The sequence below is a fragment of the Stegostoma tigrinum genome, chromosome 26 (genome assembly GCF_030684315.1).
Source record: "Stegostoma tigrinum isolate sSteTig4 chromosome 26, sSteTig4.hap1, whole genome shotgun sequence".
Taxonomy (NCBI): domain Eukaryota; kingdom Metazoa; phylum Chordata; class Chondrichthyes; order Orectolobiformes; family Stegostomatidae; genus Stegostoma; species Stegostoma tigrinum.
The window spans coordinates 34,435,538-34,451,823 of NC_081379.1; the positions used below are offsets into that span (position 1 = coordinate 34,435,538).

At 37.7% G+C, this 16,286-nt stretch overlaps 1 protein-coding gene across 3 annotated transcripts in view; it reads left to right on the plus strand.

Annotated features, from left to right (window-relative positions):
- fbxw8 (F-box and WD repeat domain containing 8) overlaps window positions 1-16,286 on the plus strand; it is a 159,400-nt gene that overhangs the window by 9,858 nt on the left and 133,256 nt on the right. For 2 of the 3 annotated variants that reach the window (XM_048555925.2, XM_048555924.2), the window contains one exon: window positions 14,719-14,807. In XM_048555925.2, coding sequence (XP_048411882.1) covers window positions 14,719-14,807 — 89 coding nt within the window. Of the gene's footprint in view, window positions 1-14,700; window positions 14,808-16,286 lie in introns of all 3 variants that reach the window. The other variant, XM_048555923.2, reaches the window with a different exon arrangement.

Consider the following 16,286-nt stretch of genomic DNA (forward strand, 5'->3'; position numbering starts at 1 on the left):
GTGTGTCTAATCTGAGTGAATCAAATTATATTAAGTGGCTAATTCGTTGATCTGAGGATTTCAGCACTCTTGTACTTTCTTTGTTTATATCACTCAGATTAATCGCAAAACCTTCTCTGACTAGTTTACTCAGGATGTCATTAGCGATGTTTCAAGACAGATATAAACAACATCTGCCATTGCATCAAAACTCATAAAGGCTGAAGTTATTATTTGGTGGCAATATATACATTTTTGGAAGGGTAATGTTTCTTTTTTAAATCAAGTTTTTCCTCCCTTAGCTGGAGGCACTAACTGTTACAAAGAATTGGTTCCTAGTATGACAGCTGTCCTTCAGCACCCCACTCATGGAACGTGAGTGTCGCTAGCTGTGCCAGCATTTATTTTCTAATCCCAGTTATGTTGAGATGTTAGTGGTGAGGTACCTTCTTGAACTGCTGCAATCTATCTGCTATAGTTAGACCAACAATGCCATTAGGCAAAGAGTTCCAGCACTTCTGTCCAGTGACACTGAAGGAATGGCAAAATACTTGCAGGTCTGAATGGTGTGCTGTTTGGAGGGGAAATTACAGTTGTTGGCATTCCCATGTATCTGCCAAATTACCTACTTCTGCTCCTAAGCTTCTTGAGTCTTGCTGGAACTGCACTCATCCTAGGCACATGGGGACTATTCTGTTCCACTCCTGACTTGTGCCTTGCGAATGGTGGACAGGCTTTGCAGAGTCAGGAGGTGCTTTTTGGTAAATATATTATGTAGAATGACAAAGTTGTCGAGTCAAATTCTATTCGTGAAAATCTTTCATGTATAAATGGTTAAATGCAAACTTTTTGTGCTTTTTCTCTGTTTTGCTATTTTAGAGGTAAGTTGCAGATCTGTTTCCAGATCGCTATGACGATTACTTGTTTTTGGGTGACTGAAGTATTTATCATGTACCCCAAGATGACTGTTTCTCGAATTTTCCTTCCCTTGTGCCCTACCCTGACTATTGCTGGATGAACCATTGTGCCTCTGTTTGGCATTCTTGCATGTAGATGGATCTGCATTCAGAAATTTTCAATACTTAATTATAGCTTGTCTGTCCTAACAATTTGTAACTTTAATCTGTTTTATTTTGGAGCCACTACATTTGTCCTGCTCCTTTAAATTTAATGATCTGCCTGGCCAGTTGGAAATAAAGTTAGAAGGGTGACCTCACTGACACCAATACATGTGAGGAGCTTTCATAATGGCTGTTGATTCATGTAACAAAACAAAAACAGCATTTATCTCATAGTGAATTGAACACCTCCACAAAATAGCATGTACATTATATTTACAGTACATAGTTTACCCCTAGGCATTTTCAATTTGTCTGTGCTGTAAAATGTATTTGCATAGTAGTGGTTATAATGCAAGTTAAGGGAAAAAATGCTGGGATGGAAAATAAACCTATTGCAGTAGAATATAATGAAATTGGTTTGAATTACAATGTAATTATTAATTTCATGCTCACTCTAACTGTCTATAAATTTCCCGGTCCTTTTTATGAGGGGCTGTTAATTTTTTACATGCATTCTTGAAAATATGTGTAAAATGATCAATTTTCATAATGTACATTGATAGATGTACATGGCTTGTAAAATAAAGGAATATTTGATTAAAATGTATTCCAAAAATACTTAGTGTAAGGCTTGATTATTGCATTTTTGGGGAAGTAAGAAAAAGAGTATTCTTCCTCAAATAAAAACCACTTTAATACTGAATAGAACATAGAATATTACAGTGCAGTACAGGCCCTTCAGCCCTCAATGTTGCGCCGACCTGTGAAACCAATTTGAAGCCCATCTAACCTACACTATTCCGTTATCATCCATATGCTTATCCAATGACCAATCAAATGCCCATAAAGTCGGCGAGTCTACTACTGTTGCAGGCAGGGCATTCCATGGTCTTACTACTCTCTGAGTAAAGAACCTACCTCTGACATCTGTCCTATATCTATCACCCCTCAATTTATAGCTATGGCCCCTTGTGCTACCCATCACCATCCGAGGAAGAAGGCCCATTGTCCACCCTATCTAATACTCTAATCATCTTGTCTGTCTCTATTAAGTCACCTCATAACCTCCTTCTCTCTAACGAAAACAGCCTCAAGTCCCTCAGCCTTTCCTCCTAAGACCTTGCCTCCATACCAGGCAACATCCTGGTAAATCTCCTTTGCACCCTTTCCAATGCTTCCACATCTTTCCTATAATGCAACGACCAGAACTGCACGCAATACTCCAAATGTGGCCGCACCAGAAATTTGTACAGCTGCAACATGACCTCATGGCTCCAAAACTCAATCCCTCTACCAATAAAACTTAACACACTGTACGCCTTCCTAACAACCCTATCAACCTGGGTGGCAACGTTCAGGGATCTATGAACATGGACACTGGGATCTTTCGGCTCGTCCACACTACCTAGAATCTTGCCATTAGCCTAGTACTCTGTGTTCCTGTCACTCTTTCCAAAGTGAATCACCTCATACTTTCCGCATTAAACTCCATTTGCAGCCTATCTATGTCCCTGTGTAACCTGCAGCATCCTTCCGCCCCATCCAATCTTCACCGACTTTGGTGTCATCTGCAAATTCACTAACCCATCCTTCTATGCCCTCATCCAGGTCATTTATAAAAATGACAAACAGCAGTGGCCCCAAAACAGATCCTTGCGGTACACCACTAGTAACTGAAGGATGAACATTTCCCATCAACCACCACTCTCTGTCTTCTTACAGCTAGCCAATTTCTGATCCAAACCACTGAATCACCCTCAATCCCATGCCTCCGTATTTTCTGCAATAGTACACCATGGGAAACCTTATCAAACGCTTTACTGAAATCCATATACACCACAACAACCGCTTTACCCTCATCCACCTGTTTGGTCATCTTCTCAAAGAACTCAATAAGGTTTGTGAGGCACAACTTACCCTTCAAAAAACCGCATTGACTATCTCGAGTCAAATTATTCCTTTCTAGATGATTATAAATCCTATCTCTTCTAATCCTTTCCAACACTACCCACAACCAAAGTAAGGCTCACTAGTCTAGAATTACCAGGGTTGTCTCTATGCCCCTTCTTGAACAAGGGGACAACATTTGCTATGCTCCAGTCTTCTGTCACTATTTCAGTGACATCATAAAGATCAAAGCATATGTGGCCACTAATTTGCACATGCTAATGTCAAGACAAAAATGAGATTTTTACTCTTTACTCCTGACTTGAGATTCAACTTCTTTAGTAAACCACAGTTCCCTCGTTCTTTACTCAGAGAGTAGTAAGACCATAGACAATGACATCATAAAGATCAAAGACAAAGGCTCTGCAATCACATCCCTAGCTTCCCAGTGAATCAGAATCCCCATCCGTCCCAGGGGACTTATCTATTTTTACACTTTCCAGAATTGCTAACACCACCTCCTTATTAACTTCAATCCCGTCTAGTTTAATAGCCTGTATCTTAGTATTCTCCTTGATAATTTTGTCTTTTTCGTGTGTGAATACTGACGAAAAATATTCATTTAGCCCCTCTCCTATCTCTTGTGACTCCACGCACAAGTTCCCACTGCTGTCCTTGACTGGCCCTAATCTTACTCTAGTCATTCTTTTATTCCTGACATACCTATAGAAAGCTTTAGGGTTTTCCTTGATCCTACCTGCCAAAGACTTCTCATGTCTCCTCCTGACTTTTCTTAGTTCTCTCTTTAGGTCCTTCCTGGCTAACTTGTAACTCTCAAGCGCCCTTCTTCCTCTTGACAAGAGATTCAACTTCTTTAGTAAACCACAGTTCCCTCGCTCGACCACTTCCTCCCTGCCTGTACTTCACCTCTTATTGGATGGAGGGACAGGTTAGAGTAGTGAGCTAGATGGCCAGACAAGATCATAATGAATGGCCTATTCCTGCTCCTATCTTCAATGTTTCTATAAACTTCAGTTTCAGGAATATACAGTATATATGAAATTGCAGTTTGCTCTTTACCCCACCTTATAAATTTGATCATTAACGTGCCTAGGATATAGATCAGCAACTTGAATAAAGCACTGTAGTTTTAAAATTGAGGTCCTACCGTGAAGCCTTGAATATCTTTGTAATGGGTGAGTGAGGAGAGAGGAACACCTAAACTGTTTGGCTTCTGCTGGCAAACCGCTATAGATATAAACTATTACATTTCTAATTTGGAATAAAAAATGATTTTCTATTCTAGCAGAGAACCAATTGAATGTTCGTTACAAATATCATTTGATAAGACAATTTCAAAGTAACTTTTAGAATATGGTTGTGAATGGGTCTGTCAGAAATTTGCCTGCATGGATTTTCACTGTATTCTAACCTGTGTTCCTAACAAATCTCATTTTTGTCTTGACATTAGCATGTGCAAATTAGTGGCCACATATGCTTATATATGCATATATAACACAACTGAAAATAATTAATTGGCCAAGAAGCACTTTGGGGAACTGAGGATATAAAATGCGCTGTATGAATGTAACTGTTTTCTCTGTTCGTCAAGTTATCATCATTTTTATCTGTCAATCTGTTAAATACTATATTCTCAGCCCTGTATAACGTGTAATAATCATTTCAAAACTTCAATTTTAAATTATAGAACATTTCAGACTAAGTGTCACAGGAAATCACAATTTCACTTAAGGCAGTGCTGTTAGAGTTTGGATGCTGAACAAATGCAACTCCTTGGTTCTAAAGGTCGCTAGGCGACTTATACAGGCAAGGCAGTGGTTTTTCACTGATGTGAAATATGACACCTTATCAAACCCAACTTCCCCAAGATACTTATTAAATTACTACCGTAAGCTGTTTATTGTACATTTAAAGTACACATAATACTCTGGCAGATCATAAATCTTGAGTTACAAACTGCACATCAGGTGTATTGGGAAACCAAGCTGAGAGAAAATGCTGCAAATCTTTCTTGACTCTGGAATTTTATTTAGTTAACACTCCATTTTGTTTAAAATAATAAAATGCCTCAATCTTGGCAATTTTTCTGCAGTATTATGTTTTCATTTTGGTCCAATCCATGATACAAAATGTACACTCAGATGTTTACAAAGATTTTCACTAATCTTGACTTCTTAGCTGCCTGTCAAGAAAAGTAACCATTGGAGAAACTTTGAAATAGGTCATCTGTTATAACAGTATCTTGAATAATTAAAACCAACCAACAGTGAATAGGTTCCAAAAACATATTAACAATTGCATCACCGACGTTAAAGATAGTGAAATGTACACCTGTGGGGAAATAAAGACTCTCATAAAATGATGTTCTTCCCTTTGATGGACTGTTTACAAACCATGGGTGGACAAAATCAGTGAATACCCTGTGGACATGTACTAATTATTTCCAGCACCTGTGTGAACTTTGCATCTGCCATTTGTCAGGCAGGCCTTCTGCCCAGAGGTGATTCATCTGCTTTGAAATATATTTCATTTTGAGGTGCAATGTACCAGCAAATTAAAATGGTCACAAAGGTTTCTAAAAATTAAGGTTCCATGAAAACCATTAAATATTTTATTTTCTGTTTTGAACAGAGACAGATCTCTAACAACAAATTCTGTACAATAGATCATTTTCCTATGCATGAAATTAATGTTACTGATTCGCTTTTTATTATCTTCAGTTCTTGCTTGTATTTTACCAGTCAACCAGTTTCCCAGCTACAATGACCGTAACAGAATTTTAAAAGTTGTGCTTCTGTGCACAATCTCTCACACTCACTCTTCATTTTGATTTCTGTAAAGCACTAGCATGTTAAGAAAGCATATGGTGTTTTGGCTTTCATTAACAGGGGGATTGAGTTTAAGAGTCGTGAGAACTTGTTGCAGCTCTATAAAACTTTGGTTAGACCGCACTTGGAATATTACGTCCAGTTCTGGTCACCCTATTATAGGAAAGATGTGGATGCTTTGGAGAGGGTTCAGAGTAGGTTTACCAGGATGCTGCCTGGACTGGAGGGCTTATGTTATGAAGAGAGGTTGACTGAGCTCGGACTCTTTTCATTGGAGAAAAGGAGGAGGAGAGGGGTCCTAATTGAGGTATACAAGATAATGAGAGGCATACATAGAGTTGATAGCCAGAGACGATTTCCCAGGGCAGAAAAGGCTAACACGAGGGGTCATAGTTTTAATCTGGTTGGAGGAAAGTATAGAGGGGATGTCAGAGGCAGGTTCTTTATGCAGAGAGTTGTGAGAGCATGGAATGCGTTGCCAGCAGCAGTCGTGGATGCAAGGTCATTGGGGGCATTTAAGAGACTGCTGGACATGCATATGGTCACAGAAATTTGAGGGTGCATACTTGAGGGTCAATGGTCGGCTCAACATGTGGGCTGAAGGGCCTGTTCTCTGCTGTACTGTTCTATGTTCTATATTCTATGTTCTATGTATCATAACAGCAGTAGATTGAACATCCATCATTATACTTATGGAAGTATACTTTTGTAAGGAGTTGTTTCAGGTGTTAAAACATTTTTGGTAAGTTTCATGACATTTTTGTAAAAAATAAGTTTCAATAATGATGATTCTTGCATATACCTTGCAACTTTATAAGTCTAAGTTCAAGTTGGACAACTAAGTCACAGTATTATTGCTAGCAATTTTTCCTGAAGCAGATTTTCATAGGCCTCATTGATTTACAATGAGGTGAAACAGCTGATCAAAGTTGTACATTGTGTCTTTGAAATTCCACTTCTGGAGGAGATGTAATGACCAAGTATGGAAAGTGAACACTCTGTTCAATGTAGACCACAGTGTTTGAGGCAGTTTGAACCCTAGATGTCCCACTATCTCATTTTTGTCCGATTTTTGTCAATGCTAGTGTCAGCCCAGAGCTTGCACATTTGTCTTGTTAAAACCTATATATGTCAAAGCAATTGCAGAGTTCCAGAAGTAATTTGGGGAATTTGAGTTGCATCTTCAGACGGTTTTCAAGATTGATGGCTCTGGGTTGACTTCGATACGATCAAATTCTTGCAGGGTTTTAGCCCTGCATGGCAGGAACTGGAATATTAGACAAGACTGCAAGCCATTGCACAGATGTTGACTTCAATATGCCATACCCTCATTGACCATATATTTTGTATGGCAGCTGTCTGCCCACAGCTGGGAGCAGTATTCTGCTGAAGACTAGTAGTACAATGAGTCTGCACATTGGAACACCATTCATGCCTGCATTTTTCTGGGTGATGGTCTTGGTCTTTTACTTTGTTTTCATGTGTATTCCTTTGATCTTGAGACCTTGCAGCTGCTTCACTTGCTCAAAATCCAACTTTCCAAAGCACCCAGCAAATGCTGTTATTAATAAAGAACAAGAGTAAGCCACTCAACTCTAAAAGCCTGCTCTGCGATTCAAAAAGATCATGACTGATCTGATTATGACTTCGACTGTACATTCCTACCAGCCCCTGATAATCTTTCATCCTCATGGTAATCAAGGATCTATCTACCTCTGCATTAAAAATATTTAAACATTCTACATCCACTTCCTTTTGAGGAAATGGAATTCCAAAGGTTCACCCTCTGAGAGAAATTTCTTTTCCTCATCTGTGTTAAATGGTTGACCCTCTTATTTTTAAACTGTGACCCCTACTTCTACATTCCATCACAGAAGGAAACATTCAACATTCACCCAGTCAAGTCCCTCAAGATCTTATGCTTTTCAATTAAGTCACCTCTGACTCTAGAAGATACAGACTCAGCTTGCCTTTACTTTCCTCATAAGGCAATCCACTCATTTTCAGGTATTAGTCTAATAAACCATCTCCGAATTGCTTCCAGAACGTCAAGTAGACAGTACTCCAGAAGATCACTAATGTCATGTATAATTGAAGCATAACCTCTCTACTCTTGCATTAAATTTCCCTCACAATAAAGTGTAACATTCTATTCGCTTTCATGATTACTTGCTGTACCTGTATACCAACCTTACCTGATTCATACTATGGGGCACATGGATCACTTTGTATCCCAGAGCTCTGTAAGTTCTCACCATTTAGATAAGTTCTTTTTATTTCTTACATTTATTTAGAATAAAAATATACTTAATTTATTTATTCTGAAAGCTGCAGACAGTCAAGGAACAGCATTACAGTTCCAGGTCAGAATGGTGTGTGGCTTAAAGGGCAGCTTGCAGGTTGTAGTGTTCTATGCATATGAAGCCTTTATTCTTCTAGAAGTAATGAGCTGTGAAGTTATGAAGCTGATGTTGATGGAGCTTGTGAGTTATAGTAAGGCATCTTCTAGATGATGCACATTGTTACCACTGTGCTTTGGTGCTGATGGGGTGCTGATTGAACAGACTGTTTTGTCCTCTGTGGAGTTGCCTTCTGAGTGTTGTTGGAGGTACGCTGACTTAAATTGAAAGTATTGCATTGCGATGCTGACTTGCTACTTGTGGATGGAGGATAAGCTTTAGTGGGGGCAGAGTTGGGTTACATGCCTTAGAATCTCTAACTTCAGATCTACTTTTCTGGCCAATGTATTTAAATATCTAATTCTATTCATCTTCTGGTCAGTAATAATCCCCAAGGTGTTGGTAGCAGGAAATTCAGTAATGATCGTGCCATCAAATATCAAGAGGAGATGGTTCGATTCACTGTTGTTGCAGATGCCCAACACTTATGCCACAGAGAATTATATCGAAACATGTTCACTTTATAACCATCTACTTGAAAACATACAACTAGCAGCTGCAGTACAAGGAATAAACTGTCTCAAACCAACTGTCAGATTGTTGGGTTGGAATATTTTATCCAACTTTCCACTTACGGGATTTAAAAATTACCTATAATGAAAGAGTTTAAGTATAATGTTTTTAAACAAATTTTCTTAAATTTCTTAAATATATCAATATTTAGGCTGTATGGCTAAACAATATAATGTGTCACCTATCAGTCATGCTTGTACCCATTGATTATTGTGTATTAATATCATTTTTGGTACAATAATTTTATTTAAAACAAAGTTTCTAGTATTCCTTATTGATTGTGAAGCAAATTTGTAGTTTAGTGCTCCTGTATAGATACTTCACCTTTTGTAGTCGTGGCCTGCTAATATAATATCAACAGATTACAAGTAGTCAATTTATCTGACTTAAAGAAAGATACCTCAGAACTGAAACTATTATTTAGCTGTTGTTTCTCAAATAAAATAACTGGAGCAAAAACAGAAATTGCTGGAGAAACTCAGCAGGTGTGACAGCATCTTTGGAGAGAAAACTGAGTTAATGTTTCAAGTCCAGTGACCCTTCTTCAGAACCAATTATAGCCAGGAAAGGTGGTATAAGTGCTGAAGACCGGGGTGGAAGTGAAGTGAAGGAGTAAGCGATAGATAGTGATGGAGCCCGGAGAAAGAGAGACAGCACAGCAGTTGGGCAGACAGTGGAATAGGTAATAGTCAGCTTGGGAGAATCAATAGCTGTTAATGGGAACCATTAATAGCTAATAATGGTTTGGTTAAGGTAGCAGCCCTTGTGATGACAAGGTCTGGGGTTTGGAGATGGGTAAAGGACATGGGAGAAAGTGCTCAGGCCCTAATGTTAATGAACTTGATATCAAGTTCTGAAGGTTCCAGGGTCCTCAAGCAGAAAATGAAATGCAGTTTTTTTCCAGCTTGCACTGATCTTTGCTGGATCATCACAGTAAGCCCAAGTCAGAGATGTTGGCCAAGGAACATGGTGGTATGATGAAGTGGCAAAACTGGAAACTGGAGGTAATTTTTTTTGTGGACAGACAACTGGAAGAATGATTTTTGTGGTTTGTACAATCACAATTATCTTAAAATTTTTGCTTTCTTACCTGTTACTATTTAATTCTTGTTAAACACTTCGCTTACAAAGTGCTGATTGTTAGTTTTGGACAGACTTTGAGAACTCAATAGGAGGGAGTAGAACAAGTATATATTTTTGAACTGTTCTAATTCTTGGAAAATGCAATAGATTCAGAGGAGGTTTACTCATTTCTTACCATGGATTGAACAGACTGGTCATGCTTCCCATTGGAGTTTCGAAATGTTAGGGGTGACTTGCTTGAAATGTACAAGATCCTGAATAGCCCTGACAGGGCGGATGTAGAAAGGATGTCTCCACTTTCGAGTTAGCCCAGAACCCAGGTCACAGTTCCAAAATTAGGGGCTACTCTTTTAGGGCAGACATAAAAATTGTTTTTCTCTTGCAGCATTGAGCAATGTTGGAACTTTCTGCTTTAGAAGGTAGTGGAGGCCGTGTCATTAAATAATTTTTGGCAAAGATAAGTAGATTCTTCTTAGATAATGGATTCAGAGGTTAACCAGGGAAAACGGAATGTGGAATTCCAAACACAAACAAATTAGTTATGACTTTATTGAATCATGGAACAGGCTTGAGAAGCTGATTGGTCTACTACTGTTCCTACTTCATACAAAGTTTGTATGTTCATACTAATGAACTGAAATTAAGTTGGCTTTTTGTGTGGTGGTTGTAATATTCCTTTTGGCCACCAGGTTTCTACTGGATTCGCTATTTATTTGTTGCAAGTTTTGGATGATTAGATAAATGTCATGTTAAAGAAAAACAATGGAAGTGTCCATGAATATATACCAATCAGGATAGTCAAATTGTTGTTGGTTCCTTTGGTTGCCATCCTGCACGTGGGTTTCACTTGTGCTTGTGATATCAACATGCATAGATTGTATTTGTCATTTTTGTCCAAACCTGCTCAAAGCATCCTCAGCGTTCCAAAAAGTTTGGGCGAAAATATCTCTCTTCCGTTTGAGCCGATCGACTTAGATAAGAAACTTGTATGGCAAGACAGTGCTCTCCGTTTCTTTGAAAGTCATAGAAGTACTGAAAGATTTTGTTTTTGTGATGAGAAAACAAATGTAAGTTGTAGGAACATTTGAATGTGTCCTTTGTTTCAACTAATTGATGTGTATTATGTTTGGTATGAATGGTGAGTGGATTATTTTTGCGTGCATGTGATGTCAAACTTATTTTTCATCGCCGTGTATCTCAATGGTACGGGATAAAACTGGAATAATGACTAGGAATCAATCTGGTTAAACCATTGTTGCACAGTACTGTATATTGAAATATATCGTTGCTACTGAAGATAAAAAAAAAATTGTAACTTTTCCACCACCGAGATGTTTTTGAACAGAAACTTGTTGGATCTGAGCAATCAGCGAATTTTGCATCATAACATTATCTGCTTTGCCCCTCACCAGATCCCATGAATTTTTAAAGTCGCATTTCAAAAATAAGGTGCTACCATTTAAGACAAATAATGAAAGACGTTTTCTCACAGAAGGTTGTGAATCTTGAAATTTTTCCTTCAAAAGCCGCTGGAAGCAGAATCTGAATACTTTGATGGCAGGGGGGATAGTTTCTTGATAAGCAAGGGGGTGAAATATGAGTAATCAGTGCAGCCACCAACTTATTGAATGGTGGATCAGGCTGAAAGGGCTGGCTGATCAACTGTTGCTCCTACGTAATCACAAAAAGAAAGGCAAGCAATCTGCTCAATGTCCTTAGCCCACTCCACTTTTGAACCAGGCATTAGCGCCTCAAAGTGGTCTGAATGATTTGCCAGTTCTCCTATGAGTGTATTTTGTCAGGGTTCTATGATTTACAGGGAATTCCTGCTTACTAATCAACCCATTGCTCTGTTACGACCTGGTATCAGAAACTTGCAAGTTAAAGTTTTGAAATGATAGAGAGGCTAAAAGGTGCACTCCACTGCTTAATCTCCCAACCTTGGTCTCATGTTTAATGATACTGTTAATCTTTTCCTTATCCTTGGATATCATTTCTATCTTTTATTGGAAGTACCAGCATCTTCTTACTTCTTAAAAATCTCAGCCTTCACCACTTCTTCCTCTATTTGTATCTTATGTGCTCTCCTTTAGATTCCACATAATTGACTACTCCATTGCCTTCCTTTTGACTGTCCACATCTGGAGTGCATTTGTAATTTCGCTCCCACTTGGCTCACAGCAATTATTACATTTCCTGAAATAGTTTCTGTTGTTGTGCTAATGATAAGTACCCACGATTCTAAAACCTGACACATGCTCTTCTTCATCTACGTGTTATGCTTTCAGAAATGTTATCTTCAAATTTAATTCAGTATCTACATGTGCAGTGGTGATAGCCAACTCTTCAATTCTGCCATTCCAGCATTTTGTTTTATACCCTAGCAGTTTGTCCAGTGGCAAATATTATGATTCAGCTGAAGTTATCAGTGGCTTGATAGATTTTTTTGGTGTTGTTTTGGTTTGGTTTGAACAAAGTGATGTCTTGCTGAAACATAAGCACATGCTGCTACAGGTTTTTCTAACTAGAATCTATCTACTTAAAACACAAATCAAATTTTTTTTAAAGAATACAATAAAAGTATAATTCCATTAAATACCAAACAAGTCTTTTGAAATTGAAAAGAAAAACAATAACCTTTGTATTGTACCCAAAACTCCCCCCTTGGTACAATACCTAAATGCCCCACTCGTACAGTACCCACACCAGAGTCTCTGTCTCTTAATGCCTCAATAGTTAAGTCACAAGTAACTAACTTATAGACTGGAACTATTATACACTTGAGCTTAAACATACTCATCTTTAAGTAATATCTTCATGGTTTTATCTCAACAATTATTGTTATAAGCGTTAAATCTTTTCTGGAAGGCAATCTAGTTTTACTATACCCTTCCGTTCTGAGGAGAGCTGATTTATATAAACATTTCCACCAAAGCGCTCCACAGGACTGCATAAAACTCAAAAGTAAAACTAAAAAAACTCCTCTCAATAAGCGTGGGCATTCCCTTAAACTTAAAAAAAAGACTGACTTCCTAAACTGGAACTTGTTCATCTCATTCAGTAGTAAAAGCCTAACAATCTACACAAGACTCTATTAATTCTTTAAAAAAACTACTTTTAACACAATCACTGTGGTTACAGAAATACTTAGAAACTAATTAATAACTTTGGGGTCACAGGAAACCCAAATGTTACTAACTCAATAGTCAAAAACACAGATTTGCAATGAATGATATTAAATACAGTATCTATGAATAAATCACACAGTCTACATAATGCAAGCCACATTTAGTTTAAGTTTTCCACAACTCGGTGCTGGCAAACTTTTGTTGGCCATTTTCTTTGTGCCTGGATTATTACCTGGTGATTTTTTTTTACTCACTGATTCATTATCTCAATGAATTAATTAGTCTGTTAAATTTCTCTTCATCTCCTGTTGCTCTACGAATTAATTTTAGGTGGCCCATTTTTATTTTTAAACCTCCCAAATCTCGTTTCACATCACCTGGGAAATTTCAACCAGTTTTTATTTCAAAATGTACTTTATTCATAAAATGCCTTCATGTTCATAATCACTGAAGCAGTTTGGTTCTGTAGAGTAGCATATGAAGAAACAAACAAACATTGGAGTTTGACTGTATCCAACAAATAAACCAAAGGCCTCTATCTCTTACTTGTACAAGACTTTAGTTGCATATATTTGAGACATCGGGAGGGTCCAATAATTAACCTCAGACACTGGTCTTTCCCCATTGCGTTTTGGCAGCAGCTGCCCCAAACTTTAATGCACCCCTCAGCATGTAGTCCTGGATCTTGGAATGTGGTAGTCTGCAACACTCCTTGATGGTGGAAGGTCAACTCCTTGCTATGGAAGACCAACAGATTTAGGACAGACCAAAGAGCATCTTTCACCGACGGTATGTTCAAAATATACCAGACTTTTGATTTAGGGTTACTATGTAGATCTTTTTGTTCTATTCATTGTCACCATCAGAGGTTTTTGATCAGTATTACCATTAATTGCTGATGTTACTTTCAAAAGTGTATTTGATTTTAGGACCTTCAAATTTCTCTTTAAATATTTCTACAGCACCCTTTTTCTTTCTCCCTGCCCAAGTTTGTTCCCATCCAGTTCTGTGCCCCATTCTCTCTCCTGTAAAGTTTCCTAAGGCAGGCTTGTATGTTAGTGGCACTTGTAAATTGTCAGCACTGGATCAAATCAGTACATATTTATTTACATTTGGCCAGTTATTGTTCATTAAATATTTCTACAGCACCCTTTTTCTTTCTCCCTGCCCAAGTTTGTTCCCATCCAGTTCTGTGCCCCATTCTCTCTCCTGTAAAGTTTCCTAAGGCAGGCTTGTATGTTAGTGGCACTTGTAAATTGTCAGCACTGGATCAAATCAGTACATATTTATTTACATTTGGCCAGTTATTGTTCATTAGGACATTCAAACTCCATTGAAGTTGCCTCTAGAAAGCTACGGTGGTCTTCTGTGGAACACTTTTTCACATCACTGGTAGCAATCCAGCTCTATTTCGACTGTTTTTACTCAATATCATGGACAGGAATTGTTTTGTGAGCATGATATTTGAAAACGTTGCATTCAGAATGCTTTATTTGATGTTCTAAGATAATAAAATGTGAGGCTGGATGAACACAGCAGGCCAAGCAGCATCTCAGGAGCACAAAAGCTGACGTTTCGGGCCTAGACCCTTCATCAGAGGGTCTAGGCCCGAAACGTCAGCTTTTGTGCTCCTGAGATGCTGCTTGGCCTGCTGTGTTCATCCAGCCTCACATTTTATTATCTTGGAATCTCCAGCATCTGCAGTTCCCATTATCTCTGATATTATTTGATGTTCTATCAGATCTTTTATTTCCAACAGAACCGTATTGGAGCTGCAAGCCAGTTGCAATATGATGTGGGAGGAATATTATGTGATGCACACTCATGCAATGGATTGGTAGTTTCAGGGTAAGAAAGCATTTAAAATATTTTAGTATTTGGTGATTACAACAATATTGCAGAACAGTTTAGAAATTCTTCATAACGGATTATATATATTTGTGAGTGACTGAAAGGCACAATCTAATGGAGGAATCAGATAGTTGCATGACTTTAAGAATGTCTTGAATTGTGATTATTTTAAAGACTTTTTGTGACTTTAATGTGAATAATTTTATTTCATTTTCAGTGAGGATTATTAATGCCAGTGAATGCTGCTGCAAAGTATAGTCTTTGTATGTTGTCTATTTTGAATGTTGCACGACTTTTTAAATGTCTCACTTTTCCAGCAGAGTGTAGTTAGTGGAAAAGGACATTGCAATATCTCTTTTTGTAGCTGTGCAGTGTAATATTCAGCTTTAGTTTTATATTTAATCATTTTTTTCAATGTTATGATTGTACACTGGTTATTATCGAAAATGCATGATATTCCAGTGCAAAATTAATATCTAAACGTAGGTAATAAATAGATGTGCAAAATTGATTTAAGTGGACCCTATTTACTGTGATACAAATGAAGTGCCTTTTCATGAGGAATAGAATTGTCAATTTTATTGTTGATAAATATTGCATTCTTTGAAATGGCTAATTTTAAAAATTAAATTCCTGGTAATTTTGTTGGCAGATATTTTCATAAAGGTATTTGTTAAAATAAAATAATTTTAGATTTGTAATCAGAGCATTGATGTTGAAAATCCAATATATTGGTTGACAAATTTTTTTCCACTTCTGCATTATGAATAAGGAAGAATTGTGTTGATTTATTGATATACTAATGGGAGCATTGCTGCTCATTAAATGAGTGTGTTGGCTATGCTGTTCCACTTTTGCACAAAAACTATTTTTCCACTCAATTCAAACACATCTGGCAGCCAACTATAGGGTGGCATTATCTGCAGTAACTGTCTAGCTATCCCTTGAGGAAAGCTGGCCAGATCTCTCAGATGTGGGCACTTGTCAATTTAGTGCAGTTGGAATTCTAAGCAATCTACTTTAGAAGTTGTTAAAAGTTCTGAATCAAAGCCAGATAAACATGTATAATTCTTCATTTAGCAAATTGTTTTGTTTTCTTTAATGAAGACTAGAAAGAACAAATAACTTGCATTTGTGTAGCATCTTTAATGATCTCAGTGATGTTTATATATTAACTGGATGTTTAACTGTATGGAGATGGTGGGCATTAACTGGAGAGTAATTTGAGTTCCTATCCCTTCTTAGAATAGCACACTGAAACTGTGGGTTCAACTTTGCACGGCATGTTTGTAATATGTATCTCTGTAAATAAATATTTAAAAATGTGTAAAGATTCAGTGCTAGTTTGCTCCTACACCTCCTGGCTACCTGAAATGTACCAGTTGGGATGTCCCAAAGTATTTTACAACCAATCTTTGAAATGTTGTGACTTATAGCATAGGCAGCATGGTAGCCAATTTGAGACAAGCAAAGTCC